We start from the raw sequence: 22,499 nt of genomic DNA on the forward strand, positions 1-22,499 counted from the left end.
CAAATATTTTAGATCGGTTGATGTCGCACGTCATGTCATAAAAATAATTCATTAGCTTAATTGATTTTCTTTTAATTTAAAGATTTCACACACCCACTACTTTTTAAATAAAGATTCTCAAACTATGTCTTCCTTTAGAAGTAAAAAAAAAAATTCAATAACTTGAAAAGGGAGGTTCATGCTGCCAATTTGAAGGTGTTCAGCTAAAGGAAGGTTGGGTGGTGTGAACCTTAAGGGTAGAGCTTATTTGTGATTTTGAAGTGCATTAAAAGATAAGATTTAATTACGGATCTTAACCTTAGCACGTAAGAATCCCTATATGAAATATTAATGAAATGGAAAATTTAAAGGGGTTATGCATGTAATTTTCTAAAATCAATTCCATATTCTATTATATTAAACATTTATATGTTAGAAGTTATAAAAGTATACATAAATCAACTTATCAAATAACCTTAATTATTAAAGAAATATTATTCTCCTTAAAGATCTTAATTCAAGTAACTGTATATGCGGATGTGTAAAAAGCATCAATGGTGAAAGATTTTAAATAGACGTTACCTTCCACCTTATAATAGGCTAATGTAAATGAATTTTCCTTTATATGAATTAAAAATCGAATACAAATATTAATTGAGAAAATTTCAATCGATTAACCCAACATTCTTGACTTGCTTACTACCATATCTTGATGAATCGGATATGGTTAGGAATGCGTCATCTTTAGAAGCCAACAATAGAGTATTGTTTCATTCCTTTGTCCTTTATCCCTTTGTCGTCGATATAGTATTAGAGCCACCGTCTTCCAACATTTGACATCGTATACGGTGGTGGTTGTTCATCATCTGTTCACATTCTTACAAGTCACTGACCGGAGAGATCTATGGATGGCACCATGGTCACGCCAGGAGCATATGAATAAATTATGGCACAAAAAGGAATCAAATCATGAATAAACACTGCGCACCGTAAAGAATAGTGGCACAATTGGTAACCATTGAATATTCAATCGGCTAGGAGATCGAGTCCCGACGTAAACGAGCCCTTCTTCCCCGTCAGAAACAAATTTTCGAGAACTATTGTCTAAAAAAACCATGCTAAACCTTGTTTCAATCAATTGATTCAAAACTAACAGCCAAGCTGTTCTACTCGAGAATGAACGCATACGTCAAAAACTTCGCTGTAGAAGCCCCAGTCATGGCTTCTTTCAGTAATAGCTACCTGACCAAATGGGTTTTGCTCTATAAATTTCTGTACATTCTCAGCTGAATCTAATCTTTCCAAATAAACTCTAAGATCACCACCGATGCCTGAAGAAATAAATACGAACTCAACAAGATAGTCAACAGAACATAAACCGAACTCAATAACATTAAAATAATTTCAGAAATCGTCTTACCTAATGAATTATCATTCATTCCGAATTCGAATGGATGAGGAAATATTGCAGTATGTGGCTACAAGATCAAACAATAGCAGAAAACCGTAAACGATGATCAGGATCTATTTGAAAAGACAAAGGAAAATATTGGGGACATAAACAGAAAATACAATAGTCGGTTTACTTACGGGATTAAGCAGTGCTTTGTAGGGAGAATCATCTATCAATAACGTATTAGATTCATCATAATATCCCATCTCCCATGGAAGATCGGGATCGGTTTTTCTCCAAATCTTCCTCAACTCTTTAAAAACTAAGGGCTTATATCTATTCCCGGGAGTTTTGAATCGTGTTGCAGTGCAGTGAGATGCATCCTAAACAATCATTGCGGGCATAAAGCAATTGGATCAGAGTTGCAACATTCAAGTTAAAATGCACATGAAAATAGTGTTTGATGCAAAAATCAGTGAATGGGAATGCTTGATTTTTTCTAACTTAATCCATGTTACCTAACCCTCAAGGTAAGGAAATCAAATTTCGTTAATTGGTAGGGCATCAAAAAGCACGGTGTTTCTTTAAAATACATAGGAGTCGTACAATGGCTAGAAGAATCAATCTGCACTTGCTGGTGATCAACTACCGATCTGGCACCACGCAGGGCCTTTATTTTTCCTTTCATACGAAGCAAAGGTCAAATAGCTAGAAGATTAAATTGATACTATCGTTGGAGATTAACTATCAATCTTGTCTAAAGTCAGCTAGATCATGTTTTAGGTATGGATAATAACATGCAATGGTAACAAAGATGTTCTCAGAACATAGAAAAAAAGCAGAGAATCCGTTATATTTACCCAACAGAAAAGCAACTTTTGTTTCATATCTCCCAGCAAAATATCAACGACTCTTTCCAAGTTTTTCCTGAAAAAGGTAATTTGATCAAGCAATTAACAGTAATGTATCGATGCTCAATGACAACGTTTGAGCACTAAGAAAGGCAATCGAATGTTCGTTTCTTCTTGGAAAAGTACCTGTTTCGTGAAGACCAAATACCAACTTCGAACCTCTCACAACAAAACCTAAAAAAATCGTCGTAGAAGGATCTCTTAAAAACTGGAAAACAAAAGAATTTCACAATTAGTTTTTAAATAGTTTGTACATAACATTAACATGAGCAAATAAATTTCTCAGATAACAAGCTTCTTACCTGCTCGTCCTGCAAAGCGTGCATCTGCTTTGTAATTCTTTGGAGGACGAGATACTATATCAGCAAGCAATCCATTCACATCGAGAACAAGAAGTTTTTTCCTCAATTGAATAACAGGAGTCTTAACGAAAGCAACAGAAACATCGTTTGTCCCGTTTGCATCAAATGAATCACTATCTTCTCCACTAATTCCATCATCCGATAAAGTTAGAGTCGAGATACAATTCATTAGATCAGTCTTGGTAGGACCAACTTCCTCAGGAAGCTTATCAGTTCGACCTTCACCACTATCATCCGAGGAACCAGGTTGCTGCTTTTCCATCCTTTTCCAAAACTCGGTTTCCCTTTCTATAAACGATCTTACCTCTGTCGGCACCAAGTCCTTGCCTATCTCTAAGCTACACAAAGAATCAAACTTAACAGCATAACATAGGCAATGTCTGTTACGAAATGCTCAAGTAAATTCTGCTAAAATATTACATCCCAAACCTATGTTACTCGAACTCGAGTACGAGTAACAGATGTTCAAATTTCCCCAAACCTTCTCATATATTTGGGGTTCATATTCTCATATCATATCCCAATATCCCCATACTCAAAACCCTTCTAAGAACAAAGAATTAAATCTTAAGACACAAAGGAAAGTTTCACAATCACGAATTCCGAACATAGACTACGAAACCGACATGAAATATACAACAAGGGTTTAAAAAACGATTGCAAACAAACATACAAAATTTCTTCATGCACACATAAATGAACAAGGAATTAGCGGATTCCAAGTTGTATATGTTTGGGTATAACCATGAAGCTAAACCAAAATATGGAGTAAAGAATCCCAAAAATCCTTACAACGGCTATGCAACAAAGATGAAGATACGATTAATAACTAATTAGAATAAAATTAGCATGGGATTAAAATACCCAGGAGATGATTAAAGAGAGAAACTACCTTTGGGAGTCAACCGCCAACTTCGAAGAGAGATGTTCTTTGTCCACAAGACAAGAATCTTAAACGACAGACATCTTATAAATCTTTTCGCTTGTCTAAAATGGTTTTGTTGTGGATTCAATTGGGCTGGGTTTTGAGTTCCCAATCCAAAAATAAAATCATTCTCTTCCCATGACCCACCTATGAACATCATTCTGTGAATTTTTTAGAAAAAAATATAAATTGTGTATTCTAATTTTTTTTGAGTGTTTTACGATAATTTAATCTGTATCGTTAATATTTTTTATTGATAATATTAACATAAATATTTTAATTTTTTAAATAAATAAACTCTTTTGTTATCTAAGAGAACATCCAAGTTTACATTTTATTCTATAGGTGGTCAACAATTTTTAATTATTTAATGTGTAAGAATTATCTTTAAACATATGTTATATTGTATTTATCTTATACTAATAAAAAAAACTTGTAATAGGGTGTGTGAAGAGAATGAATAAATTGAGAATGAGATTAAATTTTAATATTTAAATGGATAATTATTTATAAATTTCAATTTACATTTAAAATTTTATTTGTATTTAATTTATAATTTATTTTTTATTTTTATTTTTATAATGTGAAATTATTTTTTTGAATTAATTATTGGCGTGTGATCTATTGATTGACCAATCCAAATCGGGTACTAATGATGATAACTTTAAAATATTGTATAAGACATATTAGTTTTGTTTGCTCGCTTAAAAATTTCATTTTTTAAAATTAAACTGTTAAAGGACTTTGAAATTTTTGTTAAATAATGTAAAAATCTATAAAATAAAATAAGTTTATTAAAATAAAACCAAAACTCAAAATTAATATATAAAATAATTATCAAATTATTTTTTAAAATAGTCATAAGTGATTACAAAATAAAATATACTTAGAGTTTTTTCAGTCCATCAACAACGCGTACACACAGCTGTTCGAAGTTAGATCCTTTAATTAAAATAATAATACATTTTATTATTAAGATCAATCGAATTAAAATGAATACTTCAAAAATGAAAAAAATACCCTATCAAACTAAACAGGTGTCACAGAAATATAACTTAGACTTTCGTTATATGTAATTATTTTCATATCTTTAAAAGGAAATTAATAAAATAGGAATGGTAACAGACCACAGTAAGCAAGTTAATGAGCTGCTATGTAAAACATTAGTAATTTGAAAACACTTGTGTCCTTGATGAATTTCTTCCTTAGAAAAATTATGGTATTTTTTATTAGTATGGGAAAATTATAAAATAATATATATTTAGAATTTTCTTAATGTATTGACAATATATATACACCCAACAAATATAATTGTTCATACTTATTATCTTAAAATAGAATAACATTCTATTTTACTTTACCACCGGACATATTTAATAAGTTTAAAAAATACGGCATTTTAACTCAACGTACAAGAGGTATCACGTGTCACAAAATGATCATGATTAGGGATGGGCATGGGTCGAGTTTTTGGTCCACCCGACCCGAGAACAAGGAGTCCTCCACCCGATACCCGACCCGACCAAAACAAGTTTTCACACGACCTTATATATAACTTAAAAATCCGACCCGACCTGAAATAATCAAAAATATTTTTATTCAATAAAAACAGTTACTTAATTGAAAAAAATAATATATAGATAGGTGTTATTGTAATTATTCATAAATATATAGGGTGAAATTATATATTTTTTCTGGGTCGGGTCGGCCGTTTTCACCCTAAACCAAACCCGACCCAACTCGAACCCGGTTTTTTTTTTTAAAAAATCCCCGATTAGATCGAGTCGAAACCCGTCGGATTCAGATCCCATGCCCATCCCTAATCATGACACGCCCCTTGCATCAAGTGAACTGCAAGAGATTGGACCACAAAATCAAGCGGCTCAAAGGGATTTATGAGTTGGTTAGGCATAGCTGATTCTGTTACTTTGTGATCCCTTTAATAACCATTATATCAAAGGAATTTTTTTAATCGCATTAGATCTAATGATCGACATGAATAGAACATATTCTTTTGATTCAATACAAATTTAGAGATATGCGATTTAGTCCAATAATCATACACACATCCATTTAAATTTTACTCAATTTATATATTTGCGTAGTAATTTTGATTTGCCGCAATTTGGATATTACTCTAAATAAATACCTCGGGGAAAATAGAAAAAGGGTAAAGCGTGCCAATTACCGAGTGTATGAATAGAACATATTCTTTTGATTCAATACCAATTTAGAGATATGCGATTTAGTCCAATAATCATACACACATCCATTTAAATTTTACTCAATTTATATATTTGCGTTAGTAATTTTGATTTGCCTCAATTTTGGATATTACTCTAAATAAAATACCTCGGGGAAAATAGAAAAATAAAGGGTAAAGCGTGCCAATTACCGAGTGTATAATTGCTTACTAGGATCATGTGCACATCATGTCTGCCATGATTATTCAAACCCATGCTTTCTTTCCACTTCATTCAATAAATTATTTCTCACTTTTCCCTCTCAACGTCACAAAAGATGTTCTCTTGCTAATGGAAACCACGTGCTAATACAGTAAAGTACATAAAAATTAATGTTAAGGGTGTGAATTTAGAAAATTATATTATATAATAACACAAACTTATAAATATTTTAGATGTAACAATAACACAAAAAACGTATAAATACGATATAAATCTACGAATTATTGAGATTAACACAAACTTTTGATAACTAGGCAACATATGGGCATTAAGTTAAGGAATTGGGTACCAAAACAGTCAAGCCATTCAGAAAGCTTAAAGAATGAGGAAGCAAGTGGGAAGTTTACTCTACCAAGTACATGTAACATGTGCACCGCATGACCAAAAATAGATTTCATAATGATAATGTAATCTGTTGGTCAGGCATAAATTAATGTGGACTTGAACTCAATGATCACAACTAAATTTGTGCTTGGTTTTCCCTTTTTAACCTCGCATTGTATTTAATACTAAAAGTGCGTTTGGTTCACGAAATAAGTTACTAGTGTGAATAAAATATTACCAGTGGGAATAAAAGATTACCAGGGAATAGAATTACTGAGAATGTTGTATTTTGTGTTTGGTTGGTTTAGCATGAATGTAAGATTACCGTGTTTGGTTAAATGAATAAAAGATCATTAGAATGTATATTTGACCAAATTGTTCTTGTTATATATTTATTTTTTAACAAGTTTGAAAATATTTATGTATTTTCTTTAAAAATTTAAATTCATAAAATTTATATAATTTTTTTACAAAATTGAAAATATAAAAAGGTTTAATGAAAGGGTAAAATTTTATTTTAACCCCTGAACTTCATATAAAATTTTAATTATAGTTTTTTTTTTTGTAAATCTAAATAGTTTAAAGATAAATTTATAATTTAACATTCGTAGAATTTTATTATTCAATGATAGAATAAGGATATTTTTGAAAGTAAATTTTTAAGGGTATTTTAGTCCAAAACGCCGATAATCCAACAATACCTAAGGAAAGAGATAATGACATTCTCGTAATATACCTAAAAATCCACTATTGATAATGTAAGATTACCGGAAATGACATTCCCGACCAACCAAACGGGGAATGTGGATTCAATTCCAATAGAAATCTCACATTCCCCCAACCAAACACACCCTTAATGGATTTCAAATACTAATTTAAGTAAAAAAAAATTATATTTTAAGAGCAAATTTAAGTACCCAATCGTATACAAAATTTAAATACTAAAGTGTATATTGTAATCAAGGTTTCGCCTTGATTAATTCGGATCGATCCGCGTCATACACCTGGTTTTGGAGGGTGGGTCTTCCAGTAAGGAATAACTCGAATTCAAATCCTTACTTAAACGATATCAAACTGCTCACAACTTGAATTGACCCCGTTGATTAATATATTTATTTATTGATTTTAACCTTTAAATGTTAATATTTTTATTTGATATATCATTATCACGTAACTTATTATGATTTTGACATATGACATTTATAACATTTTTAAAACAAATTTTAAAAAGAAAATTAAAATTTAAACAATTTAAAAAAAAATAAACTTCTAAAAAGTATAATGTAAAATATGATATAATATATGACATCAATTAATAAACAATTATTAAATTTAACTAACAACATAATCAAAATATATAAATTTAAATTATTAATTTAAAAAAAATATTTATCATCTTTAAACCAAAAGATAAATATATCTCTTTTGAAGACAACATCCAATCATTACTATAGTCTATAATTCATCATGATCTAAGAAGAAGTTTAAAAGTTACAAACATTTAATTCAACGTTATTCACACAATCGCTTAATTTTGACCAATTGAAATGATCTCACGATGCATACATGTTCAATAACACCTTTTTTATGTGTATAATATATAAACGTCCGAACATTAAATTTTAAACTATAATATATATATATTCTATTTTTGATTTTAATTTTAATTTTTCATCAAACAAATTATATTATTAATTTTTTAAATAACATCAGATAAAATTTAAATTTCAATCTCTAATAATTAATAAGTGATTAAAAATTACTTTTGAAACCATTCACATTGATAAAAATATACAATATATTTTACTTTTTAGTAAAAAATCCTTGAAAAAGATTAACACTCACTATAGTTATTGGAATCTTCCTAACATATTTTTAATGGAACTTCCAATTTATTTATTTATTTTAATTCTCTAAAGCGGAAAGAGATCGGTCTCACTTCCTGTTTGGAATGACGGAAAAGTTGTTAACCGGCCCGAAAGAAAAGTTCCCCTTGAAATTAAAGAAGTGTGATTCTTTGTAAAAGTTTAGGTTAAATTATACATTTAGTCATCTAACTATTTCAGTGTTTTCATTTTCGTAAGTTTGACTATTTCCTTTAAATAATACCTAATGTTGCGCTTTTATTTTATTTTGACCACATGTTACAAAAATTTAACAGATTTACTGACATCATAATTTTTACGTGACATCATCTTACGATGACAAATCAACATCATCATTAATTTATCAAGATATAACTATGCATATTTTACCAAAAAGTTTATAATAAGAGTGATAATCTATAATATTTAGTAAAAAATATTATTCTTTGAATTTTCAACGAAAAATTTGCTCAAATAATATATTGAGAAAAATCTCAGATTAGGTATTAGAATATTTTTTTCCATATAGGATCACTATTATAATATTTTACTAAAGACATTCGAATCACCTGGTGACATCTGAGAAGATACAGAGTATCCGATGATTTGAGAAGACGTAGGATCACACGACAACTTTCTCAAGATGCATGCATGCTTGCAAGCTAACATTTGAACATTGTTTTTCCAAAAACGTCAAATAATCTGAATGTGTTTCAGATGTGGTCAAACAATTCAGACGTATTTTATAATGTAAAAGTCAACTTTTTTAATCCATGGTATAAACAAATTCTGTTTTTCCCCTATTATCTAAGTAATTTTACAAAATTTAAGACTTAATTAATATTTTATTTAGGAATTAATATTTTACTATTTATCTATAAAAAGAAAGAAAATGTCAATAGTAATCGAACTCAATTAGGGAATAATGATATTTGAAAAAAAATAAAGATTTAAAGATGGTATAAATTTAATTAGAGGATCAACAAAATCGTGTCTAGATAAACAACTTTGATAGTGTAATTAAGAACATATTTAGTAATAATAATAAAATAATTATATATAGATATAATATAGATATGGTAGTAATTAGGCAATTTACACTTGGGGTGCGTTTGGTTAACGGAATGTAAGATTACCAGTGGGAATAAAAGATTACCAGGGAATAGGATTACTGGGAATGTTGTATTTTGTGTTTGGTTGGTTTAGCAGGAATGTAAGATTACCGTGTTGGTTAAAGAATAAGATTATTGGAATGTATTTGACCAAATTGACATTATTATATATTTGTATAATATTACAAATTGTAAAATATTTATATTTCTTTAAAAAAATTAAATCATAATATTTGTATTTTTTTACAAAATTAAAATATAAAAAAAAGTTTAATGAAAGGTAAATTTTTTAACCCTGAACTTCATATAAAATTTTTAATATAGATTTTTTTTTTGTAATCTTAAATAATTTAAGGATAAATTTGTAATTTAACCTTCATAGAATTTTTATTATTCAATGACAGGAGAATGATATTTTTGAAAAAAAAATAAAAATTTAAAGACATTTTAGTCTAAAACGCCAGTAATGTTACAATACCTAAGAGAATGAATGTAATGACATTCCCGGCAATATACCCCAAAAAATCTACTATTGATAATAAAATATTACCGGGAATAAGATTCTCAATCAACCAAACATAAAAATCAACATAGGAATGTGTGATTCCAATCCCACAATCCTTCCACTAATACCTCTTGAGGTTGAGGGGTAGGGTTTACAATTGGAAAAGAAAATAAATAAAAAGAAAGTCAAAAAGAGGGTATTATAGATTGTCCAACTCTCACCATCCAACCGCCGTCAGCCACCAACACCGCTCCTTCTAGGTAGATAAATACCGTATATTTATACGTACAAAAATACACAGATGCAAAACTTATATATAAGGCACCTATCTCCCTTTCTCTTTTCTTAGCCTTTTTCTCTCTTTCCTCTTCATGCAGCCTAGAAAATGGGAAACCTTTGCACCTGCTTTGCTCATAAAACGGTAGCGAAACGGTTGCAGCACCAGCAGAACGGAGCCAATTCCAGCAACCGGTGGGCTAGGGTCCGATCGTCGAGAAAGGACAAGCTCGATGATGCTGTGCTTCAAGAGCAGGCTTTGGCAGCTGCGATCTTGTTCAGGCAGCAAAACGGGGGAGCTTCATTGCCATTTGATAGGGCGGCTTCGTTAAGGTACCCGAATTCTAGTTCCGGGTCTAAGAAAGCGGGTCAGTTGCCTCGGAGTTCCAGTTCTAGAGCTAGGTCCCTTACTGACCCGCTTTTGCAACCTCGTCAGCTTGTTAACCAGGTTAGCCATTATTAGTGTTAACTTTTTTCAATTCTGTAATTTATTGTGTATAGGTGCTTTTTTGGTTGGCGCAGGTCATTATTGTTGAGTGTTGGGTTTTAATTTTCCAATTTTATTTTATGGGTTACTATATTAATTTTTTATAATTGTATTTAGATTATGGGAATCACGAGGGATATGAAGATAATGATCAAAAATTTTATTGGTTACTTGTGGTATTAAATTTTTTTTTATTATTCTTAGCAATCTGGGTGTTAATTCTGATACTAAATGCTAGATTTTGTAGTTCTGGAAAATGAATTAGCTATTTGAGAAGTTGATTTAATTATGGAATTCAGCTGGATAAGTTAAAGCTAAGCTCATAAAATTTCTGGACAAATTCTTTATGGCTTGCTGGAAATTCTATCAATATGTTAATGGTTTGTCTATAAGGCTGCGTGTTTACAGGTTTTGTTTAATTTTCTGTTCTTTGTTAGTTGTTACCATAAGCAACTTTGCTTGTTAGGTGTACTTTAATCCTTTTAAATGTCGATTATGATCTTTCTCTCTTTCTTTTCCTTTTGACAGGACAAGCTCGATAATTTGGAAACAAATCATTTTGTCCTTGTCCATGGTGGAGGCTTCGGTGCTTGGTGTTGGTATAAAACAATTGCACTCCTAGAGGAAGGTGGTTTCAAAGCTACTGCAGTTGATCTAACAGGTTCTGGCATTCATTCGTTCGACACAAATGGCATCACCAGTCTCTCACAATATGCGAAGCCACTAACTGATTTTCTTGAAAAACTTTCCGAAGGCGAGAAGGTTCTTCTCTATTTCTTTCTTTACTTGTTTAGTTCCAGTACATATGCTCCCTTTTCAGCTTGCTTCTTCGTGTTTGGAAGAACTTTTTCTGGTGCAGACGGACATTAAATTTAAAGCTTGTTAATCAATTCAACGTGTGTCCTGCCCATTAACTAGCCTTTATGGGGTATATTAAATTGTACTTTATATTGGCGCTTGTATATCTCTGCTAACCATGCTTTGCAGAACATTTTTTTTACAACTTTTTATCCTCACTGTTACTGGAAAGTTTGATGTAGTTAAGAGATTGGTAACAAGGCCTCATTGCCTTGAAACTTTGCAGGTGATCTTGGTCGGGCATGATTTTGGTGGTGCATGCATATCGCATGCAATGGAGCTGTTTCCTTTTAAAATTGCAAAGGCTGTTTTTGTGGCTGCTGCAATGCTGATAAATGGACAAAGTACTCTTGATATGTTTTCTCTACAGGTTTGTATTGGTTGAATCATTATTTTAATTTCCGAAAACTATTCTCTGCAGATGTGTTCTAATGATGTTGGACTTGAAATATGCACTTCCGTTGACTGTCTGTTTTTAGCGTCTGTAGTTTCACTTTTTGCCGAACTTATTGATTTGCTTGAATCTTTGGCATCGACATCTTGTTTCACCATAAGCGTCTGCCCTGGGTCTTTAAACTGTAATCTTGTGAAGGAAGTGAGGCTAACCTTATCTCTCAACATTGAATATATTAAGTCACCCATATTCCTATATGGTACTTGTTAACTATGTTGCTCCAACTTTTCATTTTTCTTTTAAGTATCAGTATTTGACATCCGTGTTTGATGTATTTTTGGACATAAGCATGGGGATATGACCCTTTAAATATGTTTAAAAAATCTAAAAATGTGAAAATACCTGGTTTGGACATACATCCGTATCTGACACCTTGTTAATACTTTCCATGAACAATTAATCTAACGATTACAACTTTACGACTTTATGTAACTAGTGCTTAAACTGTTCCAGTCAGGATCCAATGATCTAATGCGACAAGCTCAGATATTTGTGTATGCTAATGGAAATGGCCATCCTCCAACTGCTATAGATCTAGACAAGTCTTTATTGCGGGATTTGTTATTCAACCAAAGTCCTTCCAAGGTACGTCTGAACTCGGGATTAATGATTTCTTTCTTAATTAATTTGACTTGCATGTCATATAACAAGATAATTTGGCTTACTTATTAGATATTCTACCATGCTGGCAAGTGGCAGGGCCCTTGGCCCCCCCTGGTTTGGTAAAATTTCTTATGTAAATGGAAATGTGTACGCATTATGCAATCAGTATCTTAACATCTCCTTCTAACTTGATTGTCTAAAACTTTTCGATGACTTTTGTCTTCTGATTCTCTATTTGTTCAAATTAGACTTATTCCATCTCTTGTATATGTGTCTGTAATGCCTCTGTGATCGTGTGCCATTGCAACTGCTGGTTTTACTCCACTTTTCTATGGTCCAGGATGTAGCGTTAGCATCTGTGTCAATGAGGCCGATCCCTTTTGCACCAGTTTTGGAGAAGCTTTCACTTTCTGACATGAAATATGGGTCCGTGAGGCGTTTTTACATAGAAACTCCCGAAGATAATGCCATACCAACGGTGCTTCAAGAGAGGATGATTAACTCAAGCCCACCAGAAAAAGTACTCCGTCTAAAAGGGGCCGACCACTCGCCATTTTTCTCAAAGCCTCAAGCCTTGCACAAACTATTTGTAGAGATCTCAAAACTCCCTCCACCTTGAGAGAATCTAATTGTTGGATATTCAATGGGAGTCCCCCACTTGGGGCTTCATTTGATGAGGTATAGGGAAATCATTCTCTGGAATTTTAGTGAACATGCCATGCCCATGCCCATGCCCATGCCCATGCCCATACCTTAAAAGATGGTCTTTAGAGCTCGAACGCTAGATAGCCGCATCTTGTATTAGAGTGCGGAATATGTCGATATCATTTTCCTTGACCGTTTATTGTTTCCGGTTTTCCTTTCATGAGATATTCGTATTTATGCTAGTGAAAGATGAACACTTGAGGGTTTCACATAAGGCAGTATCAGCCATTTTTTTTATCACAAGGCTTGGTGCATACAAGGATGCTTGTTTTGTCTGTCTTGTTGAACAAATTTCTCATGTAAACATGATACATCTAAGCTTAAGCTTGATGGATTGCTGAAATATAGTCACTGAAGAACAAGACAAATATATAGCCTACAAAGTTCAATGGAACATGCTCGTGCTATTTCGAGGCATAGCATCGAGAAAGATGATTGTAAAATCCTTGAAAGGATACATACATACATACATACATACATACATAACAACTCCTTGAGTACCATATGAATTGGCCAAGAAGGATAAGCAACCAAGACATCGTCCAACTCTACACCGTCTAGATTCCTGTCATTCATAGGATAACGTCATGGTTTAACTACGATAATCTATTTGTTAAATCATTGAAGAGTTAATTGCATTACATATCTCCAAACTACAACCCTAGTTATAAATTGAATATCAAACTTTTGCACATTTTAATTTCATCCCAAAACTATAACTCTCATTCTAAATTGGTCCATGAACTTTTAAACATTCTAAATTTATCCCCAAATTATGAATAGTCTAAGGTGATTACAAGGTAATATATGTTCAAAATCTTTCTTAGTCATTTATAACGCACACACGTAGACGTAGTTACTTGAACTTAAAACCTCTAGCTAGAACAATACTTCCTTCAACTATTTAGGTTACTTGATGAATTAAAAATCAAGTTCAACTTTATGTTCAAGTATTAAATGAATAATATAAATTTAAAAGAGAATGATATATCGGCATATAATGTGGATGCATGTTTAGGATATATTTTTCGAAGTGAAAATATGATCATACATGTTTGGTGATAAATACGCTTTTAAGGATTTCGTTTAACTTAAGAAAGGTTAAATCTGTATTTTAAGATCAAGTTTCGAAATTTAACAGGAGTCTTTAGTAGTTTTACTTTAAAATGATTAAAGAAATCAAAATTTAACACTGAATTTTGATATTCAGAAGATGAGTTTCGATGTTCACTTGGTAGTTTCAAAGCTCGCATACTTAAATTGATATATATATATATATATATATATTTGTTAAACCTCCTTGATGATATTAATCACTATAAGATTCCTTTGTCAAATCTCACCATTTACACATAAACAAAGTGGAACAGGGGATGCACAGGGCAATAATTACGCCTAAAAAGAAGGCTTTCTTTGTCGAAACACATTCCACTGCCTCTTAGCTAATGTCTTCCTCATTCCCTTGATAATCTTTCCGAACAACGTTAGATTCATAACCGATAGGACCGATGGCACAATGATGATTAACACTCGCCCGTAGGTAAAATAGATACACAAACAGGATTATTCTTGCAACCTGCCAAAAACATCAAAGTTCAAGAGACTTGTGAGGCATGGCATGAAAGCTCAGGTTCAAACCCTTGCAACCCAAGTCCGAAATTGTCGAGGAAAAAAAGGGGTCCGAAAGCAGTAAACCAACTCCACTCACCAGCCAAGTTACAAATATTACAACTCCATTAATCAAGTATGCTCTGGATCTCTTCATTCCAGCTGTGTCGAGATACCTATATGAACCCAGGTGTCCTTAACATATGAAACTGAATTGCATTTTATGAATTACAGGAAGAATCAGCTGATACATAGTTGAGTCTTTACCATCTCAAGTTGATCCCAGGGGTTGTAGTCTCGGAGATGAGTACCATGAACGTACAAAGCTGACCCTCCCCTGTCAACATAGAGTACGCTACAGCTGCTACCGACAGAAGATGGTGAAGATAACAGATTTTAGGTTGATTTACATCACGATAAGATCAACCCCCACTCACCAACTAGGCCTCTATAGAAAGATGAGACAATTGGGGAAGATAATAATCAAACAATAAAAATAATTGCATACTCCACTCCACCCAGAAAAGGGTAAAACCAAATGATCATCCCAAGGTCAACCAGAAAGTAACCAACAGATACCTGTTAAAAAAAGTAGTTTCAGCAAGATGAACTTACAGCAATATCACTCCCTCTTGTACGTATAATAGGCAACAATTGGCTTATGGTGATGTTAAACACCGACTTCGGTTGCATATTAAGTAAATTTGTCTGAGGTTGGTATGTAATTTCATGACATTTTGCATATTTATGTATTAATTCATTTGATATTTAATCATTCTGCAATAAAAAGAGGGTAAATACCATAAAATATCAACTTCTTTCCAGGTTAGATGAGAGATTTGAGGCACATTTTAACATTTTGCGCCTATCGAAATGAAGTCAAGAAAATGCTTACTTCAACCAAATCCTAAAAGAAGCACGTTCTAGATATTGCGTCATGTTCTAAATATATGGATAGAGCAAGAGCTATCAACTAAGTTTCCTGGGATTAGATTATCCTAGTCCTGACAGAAAGTACTGGCATACGTGAGTAAGAGCTATCACCCAAGTTTTCTTGGGATTTAGTTATCCTAGTAATGACAATAAAGATACTAGGCCAAAAAACTTAATTTGGTAGATATGCTCCCTAGGTTTTGATTGTTTCAACTAGAAAGGCTCCAAGCAAAATGACCTGAACTATTTGCCCCTTAACACTGACTGCAAGGCAGTTTAAGACACATCATAGACAAGCCACTGATCAAGCTTCTAGTGAGACAGGTATGTGTTGACCTAGCCCTGCACCAGATATCGATTATCAGACAGATAAAATGGAAACAAGGCCACGAGCATGTAATGGTGATACTCATTCTGATAATAAATCTTCACACCGGAGATAAAATGAGACAAGCCTGTAAAATGCCTAAAGCATCTGACTAAAGTCAAGGCATATCAACTTCTTCGTAATATCAGATATGCTAAACCAAGCATAAAAGAACATAGAAGATTAAAGTTAATCCTGATCCAAGAGTTTTCGCCCAAGAGTAAAAAGAAAAGAGTATCTCCACCCCCAACGTGAATGTAGACAGTGCAGAAATTCGGAAAGTAACCAGGCCAGTAGTATATTGGTGGTCAGAATAGAGGTCTGACTAAAACACAAAGTACAAGGACATCATTGCAATGAAAATGGCATGAAAGGTTGATATGGATCTACATAAAGCATCTAGATATTAATTATATATTGATAAGAGTAAATAGTAAGAACACAATCATGTTAACTAGAGATATAACTCACCGGTTGCTCCACTCAATCTGCTTGATTTTTGATAGACTAGGGTAGCTCTTAAAGTAAACATTGCAAAACAATTGTGTATGATCATAGACCTGGAAAAGGGTAATGGTCAAAATTTTGGAGGAAAAAAAGGGGAATAATATTAAAAGAAATAAAAAAGAATGACTTAAAACATAAGAAATGAGAGAAATTTCGGTAAAAAACTAAAAAGAAATAAAAGCTAAATGAAAAAGAATCACCAGTAAGTGAAAAGGTATAAATGTAGCTTAATAATCATATAGATGCAAATCATCATTCTAATTCAACTGAACTGTTTTCAAACTGATTAAACGAATCATAAAATCGATTTTTTGAATGGCCAAAAGGAGTTTGTCTTCATTAATATCTATGGACCTGTTATTGAAGCTGAAAAGGAGGAATTCTTTAGGGAGCTGCTAAGTTATGTTAATTTGACGAATTTGCCAGTTTGTATTGGGGGTGATTTCAATGTGTATCTTGTTCCGGAAGAAAAGCAAGGGAGATCACAAAATTGGCATGCTATTGAAACTCTTAGATCATTTATACAACAAGCTAACCTTATGGATCTGCCCATGTCAGGAGGATCTTTCACCTGGTGCAGTAACAGAGAGTTGTCAACATGGGTTAGACTAGATCGATTTCTAATTTGTGGCAGATTTTTGAACAGCTTTCCTAGGATTTCACAATGCCTTTTACCAAAATCAATTTCAGATCATAATCCGGTCTTGTTGGAGGATGTTAGTCACAATTGGGGCCCCAAACCCTTTAGGCTCTTTAATTTTCTGTTAGAGGAGAAAGGGTTTGATGATTTGGTTGAAGGTTGTGTGGTTGATGAGAAGAAGAAGAGGAATAGAGGGGGGATTTTCAGGTTGTTACAAAATGCGAAGAAGAAGATCAGAAATTGGCCTGGCAGCAGTCATTTAGGGCTGGCAGACTCTATTTCGCTACTTGAAGTGAAAATAAACGAATTGGATTTAAAGTCACAAGGTGGAATGTTGTCTAAGGGGGAATGGGATCAGTTGATTGAATTCAAAAATGAGCTGTGGAGATTGTTAAGGATCGAGGAAAGCATTTGGTGGCAGAATTCAAGAAATAGATGGATCAAAAACGGAGACAAAAATACGAGGTTTTTTCACCTTACTGCTATGAAAAGAAATAGTGTCAATACCATTCATTCTCTGAAAATTGAAGGGGTGGTATTTTCGGATCCAGTTAAGATAAAAAACAGTGTTTATGAGTTTTTCAAGACTGCATACAACACAAAAGTAGCTTTTGAGGTTGAGGGTTTAGATTTTGATTTTATGAAAATATCAGCAGTTCAAAGGGTTTATCTGGAGGAGGAATTTACAGAGCAAGAAGTGTGGAATGCAATTTCTTCTTCAGATAGTGCTAAAACTCCCGGTCCGGATGGTTTTACCATGGGTTTTTATAAGAAATACTGGAATCATTTGAAGGAGTAGGTTATGGAGTTTTTTTTTCCAGATTTCTTTGAAGGAAAGGAGTGGGTACACGGGGTTAACCACGCTTTTATTACCTTGATCCCAAAGAAAGGTAATCCGGAGAGTATAGAAGACTATAGACCCATTAGTCTTGTGGGCAGCCTATATAAAATTCTATCAAAAGTGCTTTCAAAGAGACTTATTTCTTGTGTCAAAGATATTATCAGTCCTAATCAGTTTGCATTTATTCCGGGGAGACAATTGTTGGAATATGCTTGTGTGGCCAATGAAGGAATTGACAGTTGGAGGAAACAAGGGCTTAAAGATGTTGTCTTTAAAGTAGACTTCAACAGAGCGTATGACACAGTGGAATGGCAGATTGTTATAAGATTATTGAAAGAGATAGGTTTTGGTGATATGTGGTGTTCTTGGACCACACAAAGTATTTCCATAGCTTCTATATCGGTCCTAGTCAATGGGTCCCCTACAAAAGAATTTCTTATTGATAAAGGATTAAGGCAAGGATGTAGCCTCTCTCCTATTCTGTTCAATGTTGTTGGGGAATTGCTTCACAAGATGCTTACAAAAGCAGTGGATTTGGGTCTGTTTCAAGGGTTTTCGTTCGGCAATGATCAAAATTCCTTTAATTTATCACACCTACAGTTTGCGGACGATTTAATTATATTCTGTCGAGCCTCTATTACCCAGATCAAGAATGTTAGAAGAGTTTTGAGGATTTTTAGCCTAATGACAGGGCTCCATCTCAATTTAGCCAAAAGTAAACTTTATGGTATTAATATGGAGAATGACTTACTTGAAGAATGGGCGAGGGATATTGGTTGTTCTATTGGCTCTTTCCCGACAGTTTATTTAGGCCTCCCTTTGGGTGTAAAAAAGAATTCAGAGAAGTTGTGGGAGCCGGACATAGAGAATTTTAGTAGAAAATTGGCGGGGTGGAAAGCTTTATCTTTATCCATGGCTGGTAGATTGGTGCTTATAAAGTTGGTACTTTCATCTTTACCCATTTTTTACCTATCCATTTTCAAGATGCCATCTACTATTTCTCAACAGTTAAATTCTTTGATGTCGAATTTTCTTTGGGGTGGAGGGGGCGAGAAGAAGAGAATGCATTGGGTTAGTTGGAAAAAGATTTGTAAGCCGTTGAGTAGTGGAGGTTTAGGAGTTGATTTGAATTGTACCAATCGAGCGTTGTTGGGGAAGTAAGTATGGAAGTTTGCAAATGAGAAAGACTCGATATGGAAGAAATTCTTTTATAGTAAACATAATGTGAGTTGTCATTCCTTGAATATCACCAAGGCCCTATCTCATAAAGACTCGTGGATTTAGAGGGGAATTGTTAATAACTTCTCAAAGAATGACTTCATTGGAGGGTGCCTTAGATCTCATGCAAAAATACAAATAGGGAATGGAAAATCTGTCTCTTTTTGGAAGGATATTTGGCTTGGGGATTGTCCATTAAAAATTCTTTTTCCTAGGATTTTTTCACTTTCTACTAACAAAGGTGGCAATGTGGCTGATTTTGGTAGTTTTGACTTGAATGGATGGGAGTGGAATATTAAAACAAGGAGGAATCTATGTGATTGGGAAGTATTGCAATTGGTTGACTTATTGAACAGCCTTAAAGACATTAAACTGATTGAATCTTTGGAGGATTGCCTGTTGTGGGATGGCTTGGGAGACGGGCTGTTTTCTGTCAAAGAGTGCAAGAAATCTCTAGAGACTGTTTATGAGGATATATTTCAGTGGAGAAACTGTGTTTAGCTGGGATTAGTCCCTCCTAGAGTGGAGACTTTCCTTTGGTAGCTATCTCATCAAAAAGTTGTTGTTAGAATGGAATTGATGAAAAGGGGGGTTACTATAGGGGAGAACACTAACTGCCCTTTGTGCAACCTATGTGATGAATCAGTCCAGCATCTTTTTTTGTTCTGTCAAGTTTCGTGGGAGCTGTGGAATAAATTAATTTGTTATTGGGGGTATAAGTCTAGCTTTTCCATTTGACCCTCCTTCCTTACTTAGTTCTTGGTTTGATTTGAGGCCTTCTTCGGTTATTTGGAAGTTTATTCCGGGTGTAGTGCTATGGTCAATTTGGAGAATCAGAAATGAGATTATCTTTGATAATGGTAAACTAAACAAGCTTTCACTGTTTTTCACTGTTCACTTAAGGCTAGCAAGATGGTTTCTAGCAAAATATCCTATTTCCTATATTAAGGTGGATTCTTTAATTGGTGATCCTTCCTTGACAGATAGTATCTCTGTTTCTAAGGAACTACTCAGATCTGGGTGCTGGTGGATTCCTCCTCCAGTAGATTTTTTTAAATTGAATGTGGATGGGGCTTTTAGTAGAGTTGGGAGAGTTGCTGGAATAGGGGGTCTTCTCAGGGATTGGAATCGGGTTACACTTATCTCTTTTTCAAAAAATGTTGGTCCTTCTCATCCCTATTTAGCAGAATTGAAAGCTGTAAAAAGAGGCATTGATATCTTTGTTTCTTCAGGATGGTTGTTCAAGGGCAGGCTCGTTATTGAATGTAATTGCAAGCTTGTCGTGGATTGGATCAAAGATCAAGCTTTGGTTCCTCTTTCCCTTTCAAATTTTGTTAAGGAAATTGTATCTATTGTTTCTTTTAGAAATTTTAAATTCAGGTGGATTCCAAGGTCTTGTAATTGTGAGGCTGACAAGCTAGCAAAAGAGGGGATCGGGTGATTATTTTGTCTGTTTCAGTTGGTGTCTGTTTCAGAGCTTAGAAGCTAGAGGAGTGTGTGAGGTCTTATGTTGTATGTAAAAGTGTTTTTAAGTCTTATGTAACTTGGCTTTCATTAATAAATTGAGGTACTCTTTTCCTCCTTCTGCTAGTTGGGCTTTACCTTACGGGTAAGGTCCACTAAGAGGGAGGTTTTTAATGAGACCTCCTATTCCTATAAAAAAAAATCGATTAAGAAACGTACCATCATGAAAGCACAAATCCCACAAATAACTGATGTATATGGGATGATAGAATAGGATAGTAAATATTCCTTCACAAAACAGCTCAGCCTGATTCTGGTAAGATTTTATCTCCATATATTCCTTTCAGAAGCAGATATCAAAGCAAAATCCTCGATCAATCACTCTAAAAAGATGAAATTTCTGTTATGTCTTCAATTCTGTATTCTTCTCCTCCTTCGTGATGATTAAGATCTAAAACAATATTAAGAAAAAAAATGAATATCATAAAAGAAATAAAAAAGGAAAAAATATAATCCATAATTTGCTTTGATTTGAACAATAATGCAGTTGACATTTCAAATACAGTATGCACCACTTTGCATTCTCCTCTAAGATGTTTGAAAGAAAATCGGAGAAACATATTATTATCTTATATGACTTTCTAAATTTTTTTTCCATATCAATTAAAAGAACGACGAGATATAGAGGTAAGGGCAGGATGGTTATGATGTGAAAATGTGGACACCATGTAGTCAAAAGAAAGCTAGCAGTTCGGAAACTAATTTACAATGGGCATATCTTCAAGTTCACCAATCAAGCAACAGTAATCTAAGTTAAGGCTGCATTGCAGTAAAAGCAATCTTGAGTGCACGCAAGAAAATTTTGCAACAAGGAATTACTTTAAATCCCAGGGCATATTAAGGTATTAAACACCAAGACATCAAATTCAAGTACCATATACAATTAATTCATATCAATAAAGAATGCATGGTTTATCCCCACCAATGGTGGTTGAATGTGAACATGTTAAATCGACAACAAATAGCATTTAAATACATACATATATGTATGATTCAGAAGAACGAAAAAAAGCAGAGCCCAAGCCTTCTCAATGATCTTTTTGCAGCCCTAAGATACAATTACTTCACTAAAGCATCAGCAAAATTAAAGAACTTATAATTTATTCTACTAGTTGATACAAGATTGGGGTGATGGAGGAAGATGGTGGTTCATAAGGAGATAATAAGAGCCGAAGATGGAGGAAGGCCGGCTGAGCGAGCCAGCAGTCAAACTTAGTAAAGACACCTTCTCCATACTAAAACTCTACAAAAATACCTTCCAAATCTTTGAACTTCCATCATCGGCCTTTTGCCTCTCATCACCTCCGTGCCAACAGTCATCCTCCTCCGTCAAATAATCTTTTGAGCTACTTAAAAAACTAAACAAGCAAACAAAACTTCACCACTGATCTAAGGCAACTAAATCAATCATCCTGCAAGGCAAAAGACAAAGAAAACAAGAGAAATGCATTCAACATAAACATCAAAGCAGAGAAAGCAATCATAACATCAAATTAACAACATCCAAACAATTTAAAAGCCCCCAAAAAAGTTTCCAACAACGAAACAATCAAAACGAAAAACAGTTCAGAAACGAAGGAGAGGAGTACCGGAATCAAACACAACAAATCAACGGGAATTGCGGGAAATATCGGGAT

At 33.5% G+C, this 22,499-nt stretch overlaps 2 protein-coding genes and 1 pseudogene across 2 annotated transcripts; 1 reads left to right on the top strand and 2 right to left on the bottom strand.

The window, feature by feature from the left end:
- Nucleotides 1-1,079: 1,079 nt before the first annotated feature.
- On the bottom strand, nt 1,080-3,587 carry LOC120136019. The gene is made up of 7 exons (XM_039152142.1): nt 3,538-3,587; nt 2,586-2,983; nt 2,410-2,491; nt 2,233-2,299; nt 1,570-1,755; nt 1,400-1,457; nt 1,080-1,310 (listed from the first exon to the last, which is right to left on the bottom strand). The coding sequence occupies exons 2-7, from the start codon at nt 2,905-2,907 to the stop codon at nt 1,129-1,131; spliced, it is 897 nt and encodes a 298-aa protein (XP_039008073.1). The 5' UTR covers nt 2,908-2,983; nt 3,538-3,587; the 3' UTR covers nt 1,080-1,128.
- Nucleotides 3,588-10,068: 6,481 nt separating this feature from the next.
- On the top strand, nt 10,069-13,453 carry LOC120136196 (putative methylesterase 11, chloroplastic). The gene is made up of 6 exons (XM_039152301.1): nt 10,069-10,565; nt 11,133-11,366; nt 11,689-11,832; nt 12,370-12,501; nt 12,860-13,227; nt 13,263-13,453. Exons 1-5 carry the CDS (start codon nt 10,227-10,229, stop codon nt 13,136-13,138), a joined length of 1,128 nt encoding a protein of 375 aa, XP_039008232.1. The 5' UTR covers nt 10,069-10,226; the 3' UTR covers nt 13,139-13,227; nt 13,263-13,453.
- A 1,060-nt stretch (nt 13,454-14,513) lies between these two features.
- LOC120136200 lies at nt 14,514-21,151 on the bottom strand (annotated as a pseudogene).
- Nucleotides 21,152-22,499: the final 1,348 nt, after the last annotated feature.

The sequence above is a fragment of the Hibiscus syriacus genome, unplaced genomic scaffold (genome assembly GCF_006381635.1).
Source record: "Hibiscus syriacus cultivar Baekdansim isolate YM2019G1 unplaced genomic scaffold, ASM638163v2 tig00110621_pilon, whole genome shotgun sequence".
NCBI classification, from domain to species: Eukaryota; Viridiplantae; Streptophyta; class Magnoliopsida; order Malvales; family Malvaceae; genus Hibiscus; species Hibiscus syriacus.

Coding starts and splice junctions, on each gene's coding strand:
- LOC120136019 (XM_039152142.1), bottom strand. CDS start 2,907: ATGGAAAAGCAGCAACCTGGTTCCTCGGATGATAGTGGTGAAGGTCGA. Junction 2,492..2,585: donor ACGCTTTGCAGGACGAGCAG/GTAAGAAGCTTG, acceptor TTTGTTTTCCAG/TTTTTAAGAGATCCTTCTAC. Junction 1,311..1,399: donor AATGAATGATAATTCATTAG/GTAAGACGATTT, acceptor TTATTTCTTCAG/GCATCGGTGGTGATCTTAGA.
- LOC120136196 (XM_039152301.1), top strand. CDS start 10,227: ATGGGAAACCTTTGCACCTGCTTTGCTCATAAAACGGTAGCGAAACGG. Junction 10,566..11,132: donor CTCGTCAGCTTGTTAACCAG/GTTAGCCATTAT, acceptor TCCTTTTGACAG/GACAAGCTCGATAATTTGGA. Junction 11,367..11,688: donor AACTTTCCGAAGGCGAGAAG/GTTCTTCTCTAT, acceptor GAAACTTTGCAG/GTGATCTTGGTCGGGCATGA.